At 36.6% G+C, this 22,349-nt stretch overlaps 1 protein-coding gene across 2 annotated transcripts; it reads left to right on the top strand.

The window, feature by feature from the left end:
- The first annotated feature begins 10,254 nt into the window (after positions 1 to 10,254).
- LOC109219431 (jasmonic acid-amido synthetase JAR1-like) lies at positions 10,255 to 16,812 on the top strand. 2 transcript variants are annotated; one of them, XM_019383892.1, is made up of 5 exons: positions 10,255 to 10,476; positions 13,152 to 13,460; positions 14,450 to 14,551; positions 15,129 to 15,916; positions 16,171 to 16,812. In XM_019383892.1, exons 2-5 carry the CDS (start codon positions 13,159 to 13,161, stop codon positions 16,710 to 16,712), a joined length of 1,734 nt encoding a protein of 577 aa, XP_019239437.1. In that variant the 5' UTR covers positions 10,255 to 10,476; positions 13,152 to 13,158; the 3' UTR covers positions 16,713 to 16,812. The 2 variants fall into 2 exon arrangements, with proteins under 2 accessions (XP_019239437.1, XP_019239436.1); XM_019383891.1 differs by lacking the exon at positions 10,255 to 10,476 and having other exon boundaries at positions 13,117 to 13,460.
- Positions 16,813 to 22,349: the final 5,537 nt, after the last annotated feature.

Genomic DNA, 22,349 nt, shown 5'->3' with positions numbered 1-22,349 from the left:
AATACAAATTGGACAGAAGTAAATACAATACGCTGGAAGAGACTATACTGGCTGCGGGCCGCCTCGAGAAATGCAGCTCACCTAGTCCTCGTATCCTCCATGCTACTATGCCCAGTAGGCCGCTATAAATACATGTGCCTGTGCAACAAAAATGCACAGCAAGTGTAGCATGAGTACGAAAACAACGTGTACTCAGTAAGTATCTCGTCTAATCTCAAAGAAGTAGAGACGAGAGGTCGACTTCGACACTTACTAGTGGTCCAATAATGGTACACAATAATGTAATAAATCGAGGATTTTTATAAACATGATTGTAATTCAACAGAGTGAAGCGAGTAAACAATCCTTTCTTTTATAGGAAGTTCCCAAATTCCTTTTTCATCATTTATACATATATTCTCAAATCGAGAAGAAACAATGTCAACTTCAATAAATTTCAAGGCAAGCAATACAAGCATGCGCAAATCATGCCGAGGACGTACGGCCTGATCCAACAATATTTAAACTGTGCACTGCCAGAGGGTCGAATGGCGCGAACCATATATGCATCTATTTAATCTACCGAGGCGTTCGGCCTGTTCCACAATAAATAAACACATTCAAACAGTCAAATTAAAAATTCATCGAGGAGCAATTATTCAGGAAAAACAAGTTTCTCTTTTAAAAGTCAAGAAACGATGTCTAGTTTTTAGGAATTCTTTTACACGTTCAATATGTTTTAAGCATTTCTAATTGACAACAAGATTTGCAAATATTACCAGTAAAGCATGCTTTTGGGTCCTAGACTACCTGGGCTTAAGCATAATAGTAGCTACGCGCGGACTCTCGTCACCTCGTGCGTACGTAGCCCCCACAAAATAGAAGCACATATCCAATTAATTCACCTATGGGGATAATTTCCTCTTACAAGGTTAGAAAGGAGACTGACTGTTGATATCCAATTTTCCCTATAATAGTTAGAATGCATATATATCTTCAAAATCATACATTAGCATCAATTGGTATCTTTTTCCATAATTTTTACATTTGTTAAATTAATTTATCTCAGTATTTTATTCATATAAATAATTATAAAATTGTATCACAAATGTTTTAAAACATTTATTGATTTAATATTACTATTTATGGTCCTATTAAGTCCAAATTATTTCATAACTGCCAGATTTACATCTTTTGGTTACAATTGCAATAATTTTATAGCACATGCATACATCACTACAGTATCTTATCAGAAATTACCTCGATATATTTTTAAAATGTTTAATAATTATTTTAAAGTATCCCCCTACATGAAAATTATTTTTTCTCATTGTTAATTATTTTATAAAATAATTTTTATTCAAGTACCCGGGTATTTAACAAATAGCTCTTTATATTTCAAACTTAACCCTTTTAATACCTAAAATCTACCAGCCCAAATACCCTTATCAGGCAGCCCAAAGACCCTAGGCCCAAACCCCTTATCTACCCGATCCAACTCTTGTTAAATCCTAGCCGTTGATCATTTTTGATCAACGGCGCAGTTCCTACCATAATTAAACCCTAATGACCCCCCCCCCCCAACCTCTCATTTCCTCTCCTCTCACCGCCGTCACCCACCTCTCCTCCTCTCAAATGCTCTCCAATCTTAACCCTAATTCACCCTCCCCGTCACTCATCTACTACCGTTCATGGTGGTTTCTCACCACCACCAGGCCTCTAATGGCCTCTCCTATGATGGTACCGCCATCTCTAAGGTCCTCGAGGGACCAAGATCAGTCCGCTTACACCTGTGGCCTTTTTCTTGCCTGTTTCAGGCTGTTCCGGTTCGATTTCGAGTAAGATCTTCCTATTTCGCCTTAAACCTGTGGATTTCTAAGCCTACTTTTTCATCTCTGTGTTGTTTTTCTCGAAACCCTAATTTCGTCCTTTGAACTTTCCAGATCTGTGCAAGATCTGAGATGGATTCAACCTATTTTACATGAGTTTTACAAAAATCTTCTGATTTTCGAGTGGCTTTCCATTTTCCTAAACTAGGGTTTCCTGAAAATCTCTTTCTTCAAAACGTTTTGCTAATTTTAAGTATTTAATCTTCTATTCTTATGTGTTTTTGACCGATTTCGTAGAGTTTGCTTCAACCCTAACTAGTTTATGCTAAAACCCCAATTTTTTCGATATTTTGTTTGGATTCTGAGTTTGTCCGGGTTACTTGTGCACTGATTTCGTTCTATGCTTTGGTTCCCGTGATTTTTCTTTATCTTAATTCGATGTCTCGTGATTTTTACCCTAATGTGCCTCTATTGGGGATCCTGGTTCGACTTCTCGACTGATTCTATGTGTCTATATTTATTCTGTTTATCTATTCATGGAAAACCTATATTTTCTCCTAAAATCAGTGTTGTTTTGAATTCTTGATTTACTAATTTGTTTCGTTAAAACTTATATGTTAAGCCTCGATTATTCCTTTACTTGTAGACTTATTTAGTTTCTTGCCTTATTTGAATTATCTGCGATACTTGCAGATTCTTACTAATTAACCCCTATTATTTACCCCTAATTGCCCATTATATGCTTAAGTTTCACTCGATTCTTCTTTTCTTAAATGTATTCTGCCTTTACCGTTGGGTAATTACCCTTAATTAAGGGAAAATTATGCTAATTGGTGTGTAATGATTCTGTGGCTTCCTTAATTGCTGAATGATTGATTCTTTACCTTATTCTGTTTAACTCTTGATTAATATATATGCTCTCCTCTATTCTCACTTCTGGGACACGGACATTAGCTCACTGCTACACCTACACTCTAAAAGCTCTCTCTCTGTTCTTCTCTGTTACTTGTGATATTCCTTGGCCTGGCCGGCTGAAAGCCAAGGCTAACCATTGCACAATCCTTGCTCTACATTTTGTGTTCTTCTTCCTAGCTGGTATGCCTCTGATTAATTTTTGAAATCTAAACCCTATGTGTTTCATTACTCCCTTAGTTCATCAGTCATGAGTTCATTCCTGCTCCTGTTTACTGTTTATCCAGCATGCCTAATATTGCCTTGTTCAATATGTGATTAGCATGTCTCAACTATACTTGCCTGCCTACTGTTTGTCTAGCATGTCTAAATCTTGTTTTGCTCAGTGTGTGGTTAGCATGTCTACATTATGAATGCTTGGTGGTGTTTTGCCTAGTCTGTTCATTTAAGTCCTTTCCTACTCTGCTTTGCTAAGTCATCTAGTCTCTCAAGGCAACTCTAGTTGTGTGTTTGAGGTTTATGTGTTCTCAACATCTTTGCTCCATGTCTTAATCACCTACCCTTGTAACCAACTTAGTAATTTTGTACATCTGTTTGCTTCTGTGCTCCACTATACACTAAGGTGTATTCTATGTATCCCCAACCCCTCTCTCCCTGTGTGGAACCTACTTGCCAAGTGTTTCTGAATATGGTTGTTCTGTGATTTGTGTTTTGATTTCAAAGTGTTTTCATACTTTTCTCAAGCTGTTTTACTACCAAACTAGTACTGGTTTTCAGAAAATCTTTTCACCCCTAAGAGTCCTCTCTATACTGTTTACCAATATCTTTTCAAAATTATGCACTCTCACTTATCCTTAGCTTATTAAGTCATGCCCCCTCTGGTATGTGTACTGCTTAGAGATCCTTGATATCTCTCTGAACTCTGGCATATCAGGGCTGGCTCTTCCACACTGCACATAATCAGTCCTTACTTGAGAAAGTCTGGGTGTGAGCACTGCCCGGGATCCTTGAGGTCCTTAGGGAACTCTGACACACCTGGACATGAAATTGGCTACGAAATCTTGGGCATTTGAGACTACTGAAGGCCTGGTACACCAGGATTTGCTTTGGGCCTACTTCAGGCTCCCTACAGCTTAATTTATATTTTATTTATGTAATTTTTTATTCAATCATTGGTCTGTAATAATTAATTATAAACAGTTATTGGGGTGACTAGTGAAAAGGGAGGGTAGTTATATGGTACTGTGGGTAAAGCTGGGTAGATAATATGCCTATAGGGTTTACTTTGGCTCAAATGTGCTTTGTTAGATAACCTGTCTATAGGGTTTGCTTTGCTTGAAATAAGTTCTGCCTGCTTTGCTTTACGTGATTAGACGCCATGCCTATAGGGAATAAAATAACTAAGGTTCAACTTTCATTACAGCATATATTCAAATCTGTCTCTTTAGAAATCATGCATGTAGGTTTAATTGGTTGTCACACTTGCTCAGTCAGTATGCGTGTCTAATAAGAACTAATAGCAGTTTCACTCATTAGAGATAGAACTTATGTCCACAGGGTATTACCATGTGCATTAAGTGCTAAAACTGGAACATCATACATTGTCTTGTTAAATGCCACTAGCAAGCATGCCTATAGGATAAAGAACTTCAAAATGTTTTCCCAGAATTGTGACTGCATATACACAATTAGGCAAGCCTTAGGACGTTAAGTAACTGTGAAACCAGTTCTATTTATATGTGAAATTATCTAGGCTTAACAGGCTATAAAACCAGTAGGCAAACTGGTTAGGATCCCGCCACTTCCCTTAAAAAAAAACAAACGCTGCATGTTCTGTTTTGCGATGTTCATCTAGATATCATGTTCCTAGGCTTTCTGAACTCATTTAAAATCAGTTGTTTGAGACGTGCCGCTTATTTGTTTATGTACATGTGGAGGTAAATATGAGCCTTCTAACTGTTTGTCCCTATTTGCTTGTCCTATATGTTATTTGTTTGTCGCCTAGATTTTTACCTTTTAAAAACCTTAGATTGTCTAGAACTGTCCAGATTTAGAGGTCCTAAATTCCTCCAGGACCATAAGGAAGGGACGGGTAGCAGCACGCTTATGGGTCGTTAATTAAACACGCTTATATAACCACTATGGGGAGGGTAAAGGGTAGTAAAAGGATATGATGACATGTGCGCTAATACAACATGTAGCCCCTCTCATTGAGGAGTGATTACCGGGCATTGCATGGGTATGATCCTGCAAGCTAATCAACTTAGGACTTCCCTTTCCCAATTCCCATACGTGTTTAAATTCTCTAAACTTCCTTTTCTTTACATATACATGTATAAGCTGTCCAAACCTCTTTTACCTTCATTATCTGAACTTCCTTGATCATATATGCATTTAGATGGGGAAAGCTACTTTATTTGCAAATACTTGCTTACTTGTTAATTGACTAATTCACATAGTTTAAGTTCGGCCGGGACCCACCGTTGTGGACCGCGAGGGGTGCCTAACACCTTCCCTCAAGTTTATTTCGAGCCCTTACCCTAATCTCTGGTAATGCAAACTAGTTACATGAGTTAATCGCTCTAGGTGCCCTAACGCACCATAATCCGTTAGGTGGCGACTCTTCGAAATACCCAATTCCCAAAAGGAAACGAGTTGTTCCCCCCATGAATGTCGAAACCCCGACGCCCGCGAGGGAAAAAGTGGGCGCGACACTCACCTTGCTCTGAAGCCTATATCCCAATTCAAGAACGCGCTCAAACCTCCGAATCGGAGTCGAACGATCCAAAAACTATTCAAATGGGGTAAGAACTAGTCAATACATGCTCAAAAGTTCATATTCTAATTATTAAACTAATTTCCCAACCCTAAATGCAAAGTTCCTAAAATTCATCCCCGGGCCCACGTACTCGGATTCCGGAAATTTTTGAAGAAAGTTGTTACCCATAACCTAAGGATCAAGAATATATGATTTCTACTCCATTCCATAACCATTTTCGTGGTCGAATCTCTTTTTTATCCAAAACCTAGATTTTTCATATAAACCCTTGACTTCACCAATTTTTACATGTTAATTTAGCCATAATCTATGTATTAAACTCATGTTGTGTAGAAATTACTTACCTCAAAGTGCTAGGTGAAAACCCTCTTCCAAAAGCTCCAAAAATCGCCTAAGAGGATGAAGTGAAATGAAATAATGGCCTAAATCCCGCATTACAAGAGCTGGACACAGCCCTCTGATGTCGCATTTGCGACACCAGGTTCGCAAATGCGAGGGTCGCAAATGCGGCAAAAGCCTCGCAATTGCGAAGCCTGGGCTCAGCTGTTGGGATCGCAAATGCGACCATAAAGTCGCAAATGCGACGTCTGCTAGGATCGCAAATGCGGCCACAATGTCGCAAATGCGAACACTGCCAGGGGTCGGGCTTCATCGCAAATGCGAGGTTCACATTTGCGAATAATTTCTCGCATTTGCGAGACCTGCAACTGGTGCCAAGAACACCAGAAAATCTGGTATTCTTCCAACTCCTCCCACACGTCCGAAACACACCCGAGGCCCTCGGGACCTCATCCAATCACACAACTCAGTCCCATAACATAACACGGACCTACTCGAAGCCTCAAATCACGTCAAACAGCGCTAAAACCATAAATCGCACTCCAATTCAAGATTAATAAACTTTAAAATTTCAAACTTTTACTTTCGATGCTTAAACCTATCAAATCACGTCCGATTGACCTCAAATTTTGTACACAAGTCATATTCGACATTAAAGACATACTCCAACTTCCGGAATCGGAATCCGACCCCGATATCAAAAAGTCAACTCTCGGTCAAACTTTCCAAAAACCTTCAAATTTCTATCTTTAGCCAAATGACCCACGGACCTCCGAATTCACTTCCGATTGCGCTCCCAATACCAGAATCACCACACCGAGCTATTCCCAGACTTGTAATCCCAAACGGACTTCAATAACACTGAAATGCACTTCAACCTAGACTTATGAAATTCTTCCAAAAATGCTATCTTCCACAATAGGTGCCGAAACGTTCTTGGGCTTCCAAAACCCGATCCGGACATATGCCCAGGTCCGAAATCATCATACGAACCTGTTGGAACCTTCGAATCCCGATTCCGAGGTCGTTTACTCAAAAATACAATATCAGTCAATTCCTTCAACTTAAAGCTTCTGAAATGAGAATTCTCTCTCCAAATCAACTCCGAACTTTCTGGAATTCAATACCGACTACGGGTACAAGTCATAATACCTGAAATGAAGCTACTCAAGGCTTCAAACCGCTGAACGACACCGTTACATTAGACATTTTGCTTTTAGGTTTTGAACTGCATATTGCATAGTATGAACTGTTTTATATAGAAAGTTAAGGAGAATTTGGGATGGGTTTTAACAAGATCTAAAAGAGAACTTCTACTTAATCTATACTTCATTGCATATTTATATTCAAACTAAACACATAAAATCTCTATCTCTAAGAAAAATATATGGTACATCAACATACAAATTAAAAATAAATTTCGTACAACTTTAATGCAAATTTGAATATTTACAACAACATACGTAGTAAAAAAAAATTTTGTACAACTAATTATATATTATATAACTTATTTAAAACTTATCTACAACTTTCATATACATTATTCTACCCAATTAAATACAACTACAATATCATACAACTTAAATATAATTTTTATACAAATTTTATATAATACTCCATCCGTTTCAATTTATGTGAACTTTTTTGACAGGGCACGGAGTTTAAGAAAAGATACAAGACTTTTGAACTAGTGATGTAAAATGAGGCACATTTGTTTTGTGTGGCCATAAATCAATGCATAAAGGTAAATTATTTCCAAATATAAAAATGGGTCATTCTTTTTGGCACGGACTAAAAAGAAAATAAGTTCACATAAATTGAAACGAAGGGAGTATGTCTTTTGTATATTTTTTATCTGATTTACGCATAGTAAAAATAGATTTCATACAGCTAATTATATATTATACAGCTTATTTTCAACTTATCTACAACTTTCATACATTATTTCTACCAGTTAAATATAACTACAATATTATACAACTTAAATACAAATTTTATACAATATAAGTACAACAAAATGCAATTTACATATAATTATAATATAACTTTACTACAATATCGTAAGTATATTGTATGTCATGTTTTCTTCTTCTTCTTCTTCTTCTTCTTCTTCTTCTTCTTCTTCTTCAAGTTTCAATATGAAATTCAGCCAAAATCAAGTCTAATCTTCACCAAAACACAGATATATACTCCAAACAATATTCTCAATTGTTTGCAACAACACTCAATCCAAACAAATAAAGATATTTGAAACCCAAATTCGATTTCAAAGCATTAAAGCTTTTTAATGGCTGTCAATGGTGGAGAGTCAAACACCTTCAAAATTTATTGATTGATAATTTTAATTTTAATTTTATACAATATAAGTACAACAGAATATAATTTACATACAATTATAATACAACTTTACTACAATATCGTAAGTATGTTGTATGTCATGTCTTCTTCTTCTTCTTCTTCTTCTTCTTCTTCTTCTTCTTCTTCTTCTTCTTCTTCTTCTTCTTCTTCTTCTTCTTCTTCTTCTTCTTCTAGTTTCAATATGAAATTCAGCCAAAATCAAGTCTAATCTTCACCAAAACACCTTCAAAATTGAGATATAAACTCCAAACAATATTCCAAATTGTTTGCAACAACACCCAATCCAAACAAATAAAGATTCTAGAAACCCAAATTCAATTTCAAAGCATTAAAGCTTTTCAATGGCTGTCAACAGTGGAGAGTCAAACACCTTCAAAATTTATTGATTGACAATTTTAATTTGAACGCCAATGTGATGAAAAAAATTGCTAAGTTAAAACGATTGAAATCCATTGATAAATTCTATTAAAACTCTATACAAGATGAAAGCATAAAAAGACACAGAACATCAAATGAAGAAATATTGGGGGAAAAATAGAGAAGGAGAGTAGAGAGACGAAGAGAGAGAGAGAGAGAGAGAGAGAGAGAGAGAGAGAGAGAGAGAGAGAGAGGGCAAGTATAAAGGGATAAGGAAATAACTGATATTCCTTATTCAATTCCTAATATAAAGGGATACTCATTTAAAACTTATTTGTATATAATTGGTAAATTGTATATGATCATGTAATTAAATTGAAACTTGAGTAGGGAGGGTAATAAGTTTCAAATAATGTATACGAAGGTAAAAATCCCACTGAAATAATACTTAAAAAAAATAAGATGATACTGACCAGAACTTTACCAAATTTCACCACTTTATCATGGGTTAATTTATGACTGGCCACTCAATTTTTATATTATTGAATTATAATCACTAAATTATTTTTGTAATGAAAAAATAAAAGTTGAGTGACTTTTCGATTTAAAAAAATGATTTAGTGACTTTGCGTATATACAAAATATAATTTAGTGACTCCTATGCGATGAAATAAAAGTTGAGATTAAGATGTGTTTTAAGATTTGAATACTAAATAGTTAAGATTGTTTATTTTTTTAACATTTCAATGTATGAAATTTATCTTTATTTAAAAATTAATAAAAATAAAATTCAAATAAAATGTTAATTAATTTAATATTTTTTCAATATATATATATTAAATATGATAGTACGTTGGTGGTGGTGATGACTGACTGAGGTGCTTGTGAATGTTGATCAAAGGCGATGGTTGGTGGTGATTTTGGTTGATAGTGGTAGCTCTGGGTAGTAGATAGTGGTGATTGGTTGCGATGGCGACTATGGTTGAGGATAGTGGTGGTAGGTGGTGAGAGTTAATAATGGTAGATGGTGGTGGTGGTTGTGATTGAAGAAGGTGATGGTGGGCAATGGTAGTTTATTCTGGTGGACGGTGCCGGCCATGCTTATTGATAGTGATGGGATGATTGGTTTGTAGTTGAGGTGGGTGAGTGTGTGGTTGTGGTTGAAGATGGTGGTGATGGGGTGGTGGGTGGTGATAGTGGCAGCGGCTAAGGTTTATGATGGTGGCAGTGGTAATGGTTGAGTATGGTGGTGGTAGTAGTTGATAATAGTAGGCGATGGCGACAGTTATTAATGAATGTGAATACTAACATCTTAATAAAATTAAGTCTTTGTTATAAATCTTAATCATACAGACCACCCATAGAATTTTCATACTAGAATTTTTTTTTTTATTTTCAAGACCTGTAGGCGGAAATTAGGGGCGAAGGTAGAATCTGAGGTACGAGTTGGCCGAATTTTGTAGTTTTTACTCAAATAATATATTCATAATAAAAATTTATTATATATGTAGACATATTAATTTATAACCCAATCATTATTACTTAAAATTATCATTCTAAAATTTAAAACTCATAAAATAAAAATCCTGACTGCGCGTGTAATAGTCGACATACCATGATAGTCGACATGCTTCATTTCAAATACACCGGCCCCACGTTGGACGGTGTTTGCTCTTAGTCAAGCCACCTATATATATAATTCCTTCTACCAATATCTTCCCTCGTGGTTCAAAGTCTTCTTCTTCTCCTCTTTCTATCTTTGTATCCATTTCTTACGATAGTGTGTGTGTGTGTGTTTGTGTTTTTTTCTGGCTCACTGCTATTACTTCAACAGGCAAAACAGTTACACACACTGAAATCTACACTGATATATTACCTTAGCTTCTGCAGTTCTGATTTCAAGCTGCCATTCACAAAATACAGGTACTGTTTCTGTATATAAATTCTCATATGATTGCTTTGGCTTTAATGAGTTAATTTCCGAAAAAAAAAGATGCTGTTTTTGCTGTTAATTTTCATTTTGTGGATATTTTTCTTCCTTTTCCCAATATTTCTTCTTTTTGGAACTTCTTTTGTTTAACCTTTTCTTTGATATATTTTGGTGTTATAGTGATTCTCGTGTTCTATATACATACATACATATATATATATATATATATATATATATATATATATATATATATATATATATCTTAAATAATTTTAACTAGTACATTATAGTAATTCTTAGTACTCTCCTGGTCTCAATTTATGTGAGTTTTTTTTGTGCTGAGCATGAAGTTTAAGAAAGAAAAAGATATTCTTAAAATTTGTGATTTGAAGCAAGCTATAGACATTTCTTGAAAAATTTGAAGTTAAATTAATTCTTAAATAAGAAGAGTATTACATGAATTAGGACAGAGAGTGTAATATTTTGTATGTACTTTCTAATTATTCAAATTTTGTGCTATAAGAAATTATCAAGATTAAAGTTCATGAATTTGATAGTTTAAAGGTTTAATCGTCGTGTTTCACATTTCTTCATTCTTTCTGAGCCAAAAGGACTATTCTTTTCTTGAAATTTAAATAGCTTATGTACCTTTGTATCTGTATATTACTGCTCCCTCCTGTCCAAATAAGTGTTTTTTTGTTTTTTTTTATGGTCCAAAATAAGTAATTTTTCCAGATTTCAAGAATGAATGAATTATTTTTTTCCTACATTATCCTTGGAGTAAATAGTGTTGGAATATGTGTTAGGAGCATTTATCTGAAGAGATAGTAAAGGTTAATATGGTCAATTTCATTACTAATTAATGTTAAAAAGTACATTTCTTAATCTGTGTGAAAATAGCTAAAAAATCACTAACGGGAGAGAGTAATTCTTATTTATGAATTATGAGTTAAGTGTTAAGACTGTACGTATAAGTGATAACTTTCACACATGTATTGGTTGGTGTTTTTCTGTACGTGAGATTTTAATTACATCTATTACCACTTAAGTACCATTACAGTTAGTGCCCAACTGCCCATTAATTAATTAATTTTTTTGGGTTCATTGAATCATAAATTTGGTTTTAATAATGTGCCTTTTCTTTATTCTACTCTGTGGTGCACACTAAGTGACTATTTTGTGCACACCCTTTAATAAAACTTTTAGAAAATAAATAAGTATTTTTACTAAATTATGCTTAACTAAATTTTACATATTGTTAACGTGACATTGAGATATGTAAATAGGGGCAAATTTGAAAAAACTGTAGTTATTTCATTCTTGATATGTAACTATAAGACTTGTTTTGAACCAAAATGAAAGGGTCAAAATTCACTTATTATGGACCGGAAGGAGTACTGTTTATTTGTGCATAGCTGACAAGTTCCATGGGACCTTTGATAACAATAATATATTTTAATATACTTTATCAAAGAAAAAAAATTAAAATTAATGTACTATTTTTTGTCTTATTTCCATAGTGTTAATTAAGTGGTCCTGTGATAAAGATGTGACACTTTCCGTCCACGGGATTTGAATTTGTTACTTTCACATAGTGGAATCCTTGAAATTTTGACCTTACTTTTTAAATCCAATATCCATATCTGGGACCCTTTTTCTGAATTTTGTCCTTTATTTTGTAGTAAACTAATCTCCCATCATTATTCTTAAGCAAACACTAGATGCTATCCACTTTACAGATTGTTTTTTCTTCCCTTCTGTTTCCTTTTTTTTAATTGTACATTTTTTATAGGGTAAATGGTCAAATTTATCTCCGTAACATTTGAATTTCAGCCCGCAAGGGTTGAATGAGTTGGCTGGGTGAGTGGTTTCCCACATGGAAGATTTGTGATCGATTTCCCTCGCCAGCAGCCTCCTCAATCAGAGCTCGTCGCACCAGGCGTGCCTAGTACGATTTACATTTCTTGTGTGGTTTACGAGCTATTGCACACTGCGCATTTTTTAAGCGACATTAGGAAAAACTCTAGTTTTTGCTATTGACTTCTAATTTTATACCATAGTTGAAAGTAAGTAGACAAAATTGGACCTTTTTTCTCAAAGTATTTGGACACGTGTAAATGCGGGACAATTTACTAAAGTCAAGTGTATAAATGCACCAAAAGTGTAAAGAATGTTAAAATTGAATAATCTTTGAAAACACAGGAGCAATTTTGAACCTTTTTCAAAAAAAGCAACCCAGTGAACAAGGCGTCGCGCGTTCACGCTAGTTGAGAAAATGGGACGTACCCTAAGGGATATGATATAGACAGCTTACCCTACTTAACCCGTAACCTATAGGTCACATTGAGACAATTTTTTTAGTTTCCCACTCGATGTCCGGTATTCATATTGGGGTCGGACTAAATCCGGATTTGCGCCAAGAAGTCCACTTTGGGGGTTAAGCTCTCCTTAACAAAGGCAATTCCATACCCAGGGACTCGAACCGAGACCTTTAGTTAAGGACGAAGGATTACTTAACACCCGATCAAACCCAACCCTGGTTGGTAAATTGAGACAACTTTACTGGTGCTCCAACACTTACTTCAACTTTGAACCTTTTTCCTTTTATTTATAGTGGTCGTTGAGCTCCATGGGATAAATTTAAACTTATGATTGCTATTTGTTACAGAAAGATAATGAAAATGGTGGTAGAGAAAACTGAGAAGTTTGATCCAGAAGAAGTAATTGAGGAATTTGAGGTGTTAACAAAAGATGCTGGCAAAATTCAAGAAGAGACTCTACAGAAGATTTTGGAAGAAAATGGAGGGACAGAATATCTGCAGCAATGGGGTCTGAATGGAAAAACTGATTCACTGTCTTTCAAGAATTGTATACCCATTGTCACCCACAAGGATTTGGAGCCTTATATTCATAGAATTGCTGATGGTGATCTTTCTCCCATTCTTACTGGAAAGCCTATTACCACTATTTCCTTAAGGTACTCTAAAATTTCTTCCCCTCCTAATTGTTGCAAACCTAAAATAAGTACTTCCTTTGTTCAAATTTATGTGTCTTAGTTTGATTCGGCAAAGATTAAGAAAAAAAGAAGAGTTCTAAAACTTAAGGTCTTAAACATGACGTACACTAATGGTTTATAAGACTTTTGAAACTTGTGGTCTTAAACATGACATAACATTTATGTGGCTATCATGGACGGAGGTAGAAGTTCAGATACATGTTCAGCGGAACCTAGTAGGTTTAACTCAAACAGTATATTTGTGTTAGGAAATTTATTAAATAGGTACAATATTAATTTTAAAACAAAGTTATTAATTAAACTATTTTCAAATTTAGAAAGCTCTCATTCTTTCAGGAATATATTAAAAAGGAAGTGCTGCCACCAGTGGTTGAGGCAGGATTTTCGCTAACGGGGTTCAAAAAAGGAAAAAATTAATAAATTAAAAAATACTGTGAAAGTGGGAATTGAACGTATTATATAATATATAGAGGTACACACCGGATTTTATCTTATATGTACAGTATAATTTTCCGGCAAGGGGGGTCGGGTGAACCCCCTTCCACCCCCTAAACCCGCCCCTGGCTTCCACATAAACTAGAATATAGGGAGTAAATAAATGTGTAACTTCTATAAAAGGTTATGTTTTTAGACAAAGTGGTTACATACTTTAGCATGAGATTAAAGCAGCATATGCATTGGATTCAAGTCTCATTGTCATCCAAAGAATTTTCACATGCTCGACTTAAGGAAAAAAGAGTCGGCTCGAACTTAAGGAGCGTGATGCAGACATTAAAATAAATAAATGTGTCCTTTTTTATCATGATGAGAAGAGAAAATTAAAGAGAAATGATTTTTTCCTTTCTTCAATGGTTTTTATTGGGGTGTAGAAGAGGAGTGGTGTTGTGTAGTGTAAAGGTTATATCTTTAGAAGTTGAAGAAGAAAATTTGATGTTAATGATTTATTGCAGTTCTGGGACAACTCAGGGAAAGCCAAAGTTTGTACCTTTCAATGAAGAATTGATGGAATCCACTATGCAAATATTCAAGACATCTTTTGTCTTTAGGAACAGGTAATGTAATTTCCTGTACTATCTTATAATGCTTTACACTGTTAGCTATCTTTTTCAACTCTACTGCATTTTTGGGTAATGGCCCTTTTTATTTGTGGCAAAGTTAGTCCAATTGAGAAAGACACCATGAGTTGTTTATTTCTTTATTTTGAAAATGTTCCCATCTGTTCATGTGCAGTGGAAGATTTTGTTCTTTTGTTTCAATGAGTGGTTTTTAGTTTTTCTCTTGGTACTCTTCTCAGGGAGGGGCTATAGACTTATAGTTCACACGGTGACAAATGTGGTGACGCATCCCTAACGTTCGTCACAAGGAATTCTTTTTTATCTTTCATATTTCTTGAGATTCACCCTACAATATGTGGTAAAATTAGTGATTTTATCCCTTTTAAAAAGAAAACTGATTTTTTAACCTCCTCATGCTCACGTCACTACTGCAAGAAAAAAAAAAAGAAAAGCAAAATCCAGGGAAATTTATCGTAATTGATTAGTTAACATGTTGGCTTATTGTATTGTAAAACACGGGAAAAAATCATTGGCTTATCAAATGGTTGATGTGAAGATTTATGTTATTTTGCAGAGAATTCCCAGTTGTAAATGGGAAAGCTTTGCAGTTCATTTATGGCAGCAAGCAGTTCAAGACGAAGGGCGGTTTGGCAGCTGGAACTGCCACTACCAATGTGTATCGGAACGCACAATTCAAGAAGACAATGAAGGCAATGCAGACCCCTTGTTGTAGCCCTGATGAAGTAATATTTGGCCCTGATTTCCAACAATCTTTGTACTGTCATCTTTTGTGCGGCCTCATTTTCCGCGATGAGGTTCAAGTCGTCTCTTCTACATTTGCTCATAGTATCGTCCATGCTTTTCGAAATTTCGAACAAATATGGCAAGAACTTGTGACCAATATAAGGGAAGGTGTTCTTTCTAGCCGTGTCATTGTCCCTTCTATGAGAGCAGCAATGTCGAAATTACTCAAGCCTGATCCCGAGCTTGCTGATACTATTTTTAACAAGTGCAGCCGGTTAAGCAATTGGTATGGCTTGATTCCTGAACTCTTCCCGAACACTAGGTACATATATGGTATCATGACCGGATCCATGGAACCTTACTTGAAGAAACTGAGGCATTATGCGGGCGACTTACCTCTGCTAAGTGCTGATTATGGATCTTCTGAAGGGTGGATTGGAGCAAACGTTAACCCCGAGTTGCCTCCCGAGCTTGTTACATATGCAGTACTTCCTAATATTGGTTATTTCGAATTCATTCCTCTCATGGAAAATTTAGACGGTCTGGAGCCTATGCCAGTCGGTCTAACTGAAGTTAAACTCGGCGAAGAGTATGAAATTGTAGTCACCAATTTTGCAGGTATAATTTTCTTCTTCCCCTTTTCTTGGAAATGCTTTACATGGAAAAAGCTTATTATATCACTGGTTCAGTGCATTCTTTCTTGGTATAATGAACTTAAAACGCGAGCATAAACTCGTAATCAAGGATACTATAACTGAGACTCACTGTCTACTTGAAAATAAGGATTGAAATTCATCTCTTTTATAAATTTTGTTTATTCCTTTTTCAAGTTTTCCCCAAGAAATTGAATGAGTTTAGGCATGTATATGCAGGTCTGTATCGCTATAGGCTCGGTGATGTTGTCAAGATAAAAGGATTCCACAATGGCACTCCAGAACTCCAGTTTATTTGCCGTAGGAATCTCTTATTGAGCATCAACATCGACAAGAACACTGAGAAAGACTTACAACTAGCGGTGGAAGCAGCAGCCAAGATCTTATCAGACGAAAAGCTGGAAGTAGTCGATTTCACTAGCCACGTGAACGTCTCAGCTGATCCGGGACACTACGTGATCTTCTGGGAACTGAATGGTGAGGCTAGTGAGGAAATCTTGAAAGAATGCTGCAATTGTTTGGACAAATCTTTCGTCGATGCAGGCTATGTGGGATCTCGGAAGGTCCACGCCATAGGCGCTCTTGAGCTTCGAATTGTGAAGAGGGGAACATTTCATAAGATATTAGATCATTTTGTAGGATTAGGTGCTGCAGTAAGCCAGTTCAAGACACCAAGGTGCGTCGGCCCGACTAATCTCTCTGTGCTGCAAATACTGTCTAGCAATGTAGTTGAGAGCTATTTTAGTACTGCATTCTGTTGAATTAATGTATAATGAATGTATCTAGCCAGCCTTGTAAGTCAGCTGGTCATTCTTCATCTCAATAACATTTTGAATTGTACAAATTTGCGGTTTAGTTTAACTTCTATGTCCCCTCCAAAAAGACTAAAATAAACAATAAGATAGCTATGTTGCTCGAACTCTCCAAAAATTAAGTGTGATAATTTAAGCCAAAATCCATTTAACCCGCCCACCACGTCCAAGGTTGGGCCAGACATTGACCTGCTCATTGTTGAATTCTGCCCATCTTAACCCAACTCATCTTGCCCATTTAAAGTTAGACTAATTTTTAGTCCAAATTGATCCATGAACAACTTTGCTAAAATATCTTTAAAATAATTCCTTTTTGTTTGATATATTATTTATGACCATAACAAAAGAAAAAAGTCTTATTTGGTAATTAACAATTCATAAGAAAATAACACACATTAATTAAAGCTTGGTAAGAGTTGTGCGGGTTGACCTAAATATTAGTCCATCTTGACCCAGCTCATCTCAGCCCAAAGTAACTTTTGGATGGATCATTGACCCGCTTAATTATTGACCCAGCCCATTTTGACCCACCCAATATCAGCCTGACCCACCCCATTTGACACCCCTACTGAAAATGTTGCTGGAATGTGGTGTCAGATCCTCCAACAATAGTACTCCCTCCGTTCCAATTTATGTGAACCTATTTGACTGGTGAAATAGCACGTGCTAGCTAGTTTTCGGACTGGTCATTCAAAAATAGCCAGCATTTGCAAAGTCATTGAAAAATAGCCATTATTTTACTGCAACACGAAAAGTTTCAGCATAATATACTGGAGATCGGTGCACATGTGTATGAACTTCCAGCATATTTGCTGGAAGTGCAACACGTGGAAAGTTCCAGTATATTATGATGGACCGGTATATTATACTGGAACTCCAGTATATTATACTGGAGTTCCAGTATATCCAGTATACTTATGCTGGAACTCCAGTATAATATACTGGAATTCCAGTATATTATACTAGCGTATATTTTCGGATTTTGAACAGTATTTTCGTTCAGATTTATCTTTACATGAAAAGTAACTAAATTTCGATTACTTTTGAAACTGTGGCTATTTTTGAATGACCACTTGTAAATCTGGCTATTTTTGAATTTCTCCCGTTTTTTATTTTTTGGCGTTTCAGGGGCATAAAACTGAAATTTCGCTCGATTTTCAGATTTTCATGTGCTATAGCCCATGCCTTCTGCATGGGCCCGGGCGATCGGACCCGGATTGCCTAAAATTTTGCCGGACCATAAAAATGATCTAAGGAACAATAGTCATTGTCTCGCCATGACCGTTCCTCGTTTTTAGCGTTTTAGGGCTATAAAACATGAATTCTGCCCGTTTTCCAGATTTTTGTGTGCTATCCATGCCTTCTTCATAGGTCCAGTCGACTGGACCCGGATCGCCTAAAATTTTACCGGACCATGAAAAACGATCTAAGGAACAATAGTCACTCCCTCGCCATGATCGTTCCTCGGTTTTTGGTGTTTTAGGGCCTTAAAACTAAAATTTTGCCCGATTCCTAGATTTTCGTGTGCTATAGCTCACGCCTTCTGCATGGGCTCAGACGATCGAATCCGGATAGCCTAAAATTTTGTCGACCCATCAAAAATGATCAAAGGAATAATAGTCACCGCCTCGCCACGGCCGTTCCTCGTTTTTAGCATTTTAGGACCATAAAACTAGAATTTTGCTGATTCAGATTTTCATGTGCTACCACGCCTTCTGTGTGGACCCGTGAGATCGGACCCGAACCCCATAATATTTTGCCGGACCATCAAAAACGACCTAGGGAACAATAGTCATCTCCTCGCCATGACTGTTCCTCGTTTTTTAGCGTTTTAGGGCCATAAAACTTGAATTTTGCCCGATTCTCAAATTTTCATGTGCTATAAGCCACGCCTTCTAAATGGGCCTAGGCCACCAGACTCGGAGCGCCTAAAACCTTTCTAGACCATAAAAAAAGACCTAAGGAACAATAGTCACTGTCTCGCTATGTCCGTTCCTTATTTTTTGGCATTTTACGGCCATAAAACTGGAATTCCACTCGATTCACATATTTTCTTCTGCTATAGCTCACGCCTTCTATATGGACCCAGGAGACCGGACTTGGATCACCTAAAATTTTTTCGGATCTTAAAAACGACCTAAGGAAAATAGTCATCGCCTTGGTATGACGGTTCCTCATTTTTTGGCGTTATAGGGCCATAAAACTGGAATTCCACCGGATTCTCAGATTTTAGTGTACTGTAGCCCACACCTTCTGCATGGGTACGGGCGACCGTACCCAGATCACCTAAAGTTTTTCCGGACCATAAATATAACCTTCGGAACAATTGTCACCACCGCGCTAGGACCATTTCTTATTTTTTGGTGTTCTAGGGACATAAAATTGGAATTCCGCCCGATTCCCAGATTTTAGTGTGCTATAGCCCACGTATAGGCCCGGACGATCAGACCCAGATCGCCTATGTAATGACCCGACTGGTCGTTTTGAGCGATTGCGTCCGGTTCGGCAGTTTGAGGCCACGAGCAGCTTCATATTATGTGTATCGACTTGCCTACATGGTTGGAATCTATTTCCAGATGAATCGGAGTCGAATTGAAAGAAAGAATCTAGTTTTGGAAGCTTAAGCGGTAAGAATTTGACCAGAATTTGACTTTTGAGTAAACGGCTCCGGAATAAGTTTTGGATGACGTCAGTAGCTTCGTATGGTGATTTTGGACTTAGGCATGCATTCGGATTTCGATTTGGAGGCCCGTAAGGTAGTTTGAGGCATTTCGGCGAAAGTTGGAAAAGTTGAAGATTGAAAAATGGAGAGGTTTGACCCATAGTTGACTTTTGTGTTATCGAGGTCAGAATGCGATTCCAAAAGTTGGAACAGCTCCGTTATGTCATTTGGGACTCGCCTGCAAAATTTGGTGTCGTTTGGAGTTGATTTGATATGGTTCGGACGCTTGATTGCAATTCTAGAAGTTCTTGAAGTTCATAGTGATTTTCATGCGTTTTGGCATCCGATTCGTGGTTCTAGAAGTTATTTTGATGTTCCGATTGCACGAGCGAGTTCGTGTTATGTGTTCAGACCTGTGGGAGTGTTTGGTTTGGAGCCCCGAGGGCTCGGGTGAGTTTCGGATTAGCTTCGGAGTGTTTTGTTGATCTTTATGTGTGCTGGTTCTGGTATTCTCGCATTTGTGAGGTTTTGGTCGCAATTGCGACTACCGCAATTGCGAGGTAGTCATCGCAATTGCGAACCTGGGATGCTGGGGGCTGGGTCACATATGCGAAGAAAATCCAGCATTTGCGAAACCCTTAGAGTTCGCATTTGTGAACTCCCTGTCGCATTTGCGATGAAGACAGTATTATTCCAGGCTTCGCATTTGCGAAGCTTTCTTTGATTTTGCGACTTTGCATTTGCGAGCCCAGTGTCGCAAATGCGACATCTGCAGCCTGCTAAAAACTGGATATTCCGAGTTTTTGCTCATTTTTCATATTTTTGAACCCTAACTCCGAGGTGGGGCGATTTTGAGAGAAGATTTTCATACCAAATCATTGGGTAAGTCTCTCTAATCAATTTCCAACTATATTTTGTGATTATATCTTAGATTTAACATCAAATTCATGAGAATCTAAAGGAAAATTTGGGAAAAATTGTAGAATCTTTCAAAAATGTAAAATGATGATTTGAAGGACCAAATAGTATCGAAATTTGATAAATTTTGTATGGGTGAACTCGTAGCGTAATGGGTGTTTGGTTTTTGTAAATTTTGTCGGGTTTCGAGGTGCGGGCCTGGGGAGTTGACTTTTGTTGACCTTTTGCAAATTGTGTAAGAATCATAGTTTTGTTAATTGAAATTGTTTTCTCTTGCATTGTTTGATGTATTCAAGTCGTTTTTGGCTAGATTGAGCCGAGCGTTGGTGAATTGGTAAAGGAAAAAGCTAAATTGAGTATTAAATTGGCCGGATTGAGGTAAGTATCTTGTCTAACCTTGTGTGGGGGACTCCCTCTTAGGATTTGAGTCTTCTATGCTACTTGTAGCCCGTGCACGCGAGGTGACGAGTGTGTGCTCTGACTTATTTGTGGAAAGTTTGCCTTTAGGGTTATTAGGTCCTTATGTTCATTAAGTAGGAGGTTTTCCGATATAATTGTATTTCCTAATTGCTTGTTTTACCTCTATATGCTCCATACAATATTGTTAACTTTCCTCTAATTCTTACTTGTTACTTGGCCCTTAATTGCCTTAATTAAAGTAATTTTCCTCCTTATTGGTTGTTATTCTTAATTGTGAAATTCCTCTATGACCCCATGCCTATATGCTATGTGCCCAAATTGTTGTGGTTGCCGGTGTAACTATCACGTGCCTTATATGTCTTGTTATTTTTGTAAAGGTTGTTGTGCTTCTTGGTTTGTCCGTGATTCTCTTGTTGCCGTGTACTCATACTCTCGTTGGTAGAAATTCTTGTGATTGGTTGTTGAATTGTTGTTGCTGTTGATTTTAAACTATGTCTGGTTGTTGATATGTTGAGGAGGAATAAGGGAGACTTGATGTTGTCTGGTGGGATCGGGTTGCACGCCACAACAAGGAGTAATAAGGGCGGACAGGTGGGATCGGGATGCGGCCGCATCAATAGATATATGTGCTTATATATTCCTCTTGACTGTACAAGTTATTCGGTGGTTTTACATTTCGTTTAGGATTTGGTTATAGCTGAATACTAAGAAGACCCTGCCCATTTGTTTGAAACTTCGACGATTTGTACTTCGGATTTCACTGAGTTTTGAGGGTCGGTTATTGGCCTTGAGTTGTTGACTTGCCGTTGTTCCTTGAATTCCTTCTCTGAAACTATTATTCTAGTGAATTAGTATTTAAAGTAACTTTACTACGTTGAATCTTTTCCTCTGGACTTGTTAAGTTATTAGTAATATCGTGATAAAGTAATTAGCACTACGTTGTTATAAGTGACTTTTAAATTTGAGCTCACCGTGAATATGTATACATCTTTCAATAATTCAAATTTCTATAAATGTTATGGTCTATTTCAATTAGTTTTCTCAATTAAAATTTTCTTTACCCGATGATGTTGAATCTTACTTAAAAGGAAATTTCTACTAAGTTTTAATTTTATTTAAAATCCTATATTAAATGTAACGGTTCATTCGATGTTGTATTTTATTTAAAAAAGGTATTTTCTTTATTCAAATGATTTCTAAAAATAACTTCATCTTTTCTTGTTGATTTCCTAATTGGTTTAGAAGTCGTAATCTATTTTATGTTATATAAATGAGACTCATTGAACATCTTTATTGCATTGGTTATGGACCCTATGTACTGAGTGACATGAGGATGATGTTGCGTAAAGCGGACAGAGATATGTGGGCACAAGGTGCCATGTGTACTAAAAGGTGGAACTTGATATTATGACATGAGATACCGAGGATTGAGATGGTCGAAATTGTGTATTAGAAATGATGTGATTGATTGAGTTGGCATCGTTTTCTTTGTTTGCACATATTCTTACTTGTCATTGTCCCAGTTATGTTGGTGTTGATTTACTTGATTATCGTTCATTACTATCCGTGTTTCCCTTTATTGTCTC

This window comes from Nicotiana attenuata, unplaced genomic scaffold, assembly GCF_001879085.1.
Source record: "Nicotiana attenuata strain UT unplaced genomic scaffold, NIATTr2, whole genome shotgun sequence".
Classification (NCBI taxonomy): domain Eukaryota; kingdom Viridiplantae; phylum Streptophyta; class Magnoliopsida; order Solanales; family Solanaceae; genus Nicotiana; species Nicotiana attenuata.
Note: the sequence above shows the minus strand (reverse complement) of the source record. Positions and strands in the feature narration are given on the sequence as shown.

Bases quoted from the DNA above. Each gene is read 5' to 3' on its own strand.
- LOC109219431 (XM_019383891.1), top strand. From the start codon at position 13,132: ATGATTGCTATTTGTTACAGAAAGATAATGAAAATGGTGGTAGAGAAA. The intron at 13,461-14,449 runs GTACTCTAAAAT...GATTTATTGCAG, and splicing joins ATTACCACTATTTCCTTAAG to TTCTGGGACAACTCAGGGAA. The intron at 14,552-15,128 runs GTAATGTAATTT...GTTATTTTGCAG, and splicing joins TCTTTTGTCTTTAGGAACAG to AGAATTCCCAGTTGTAAATG.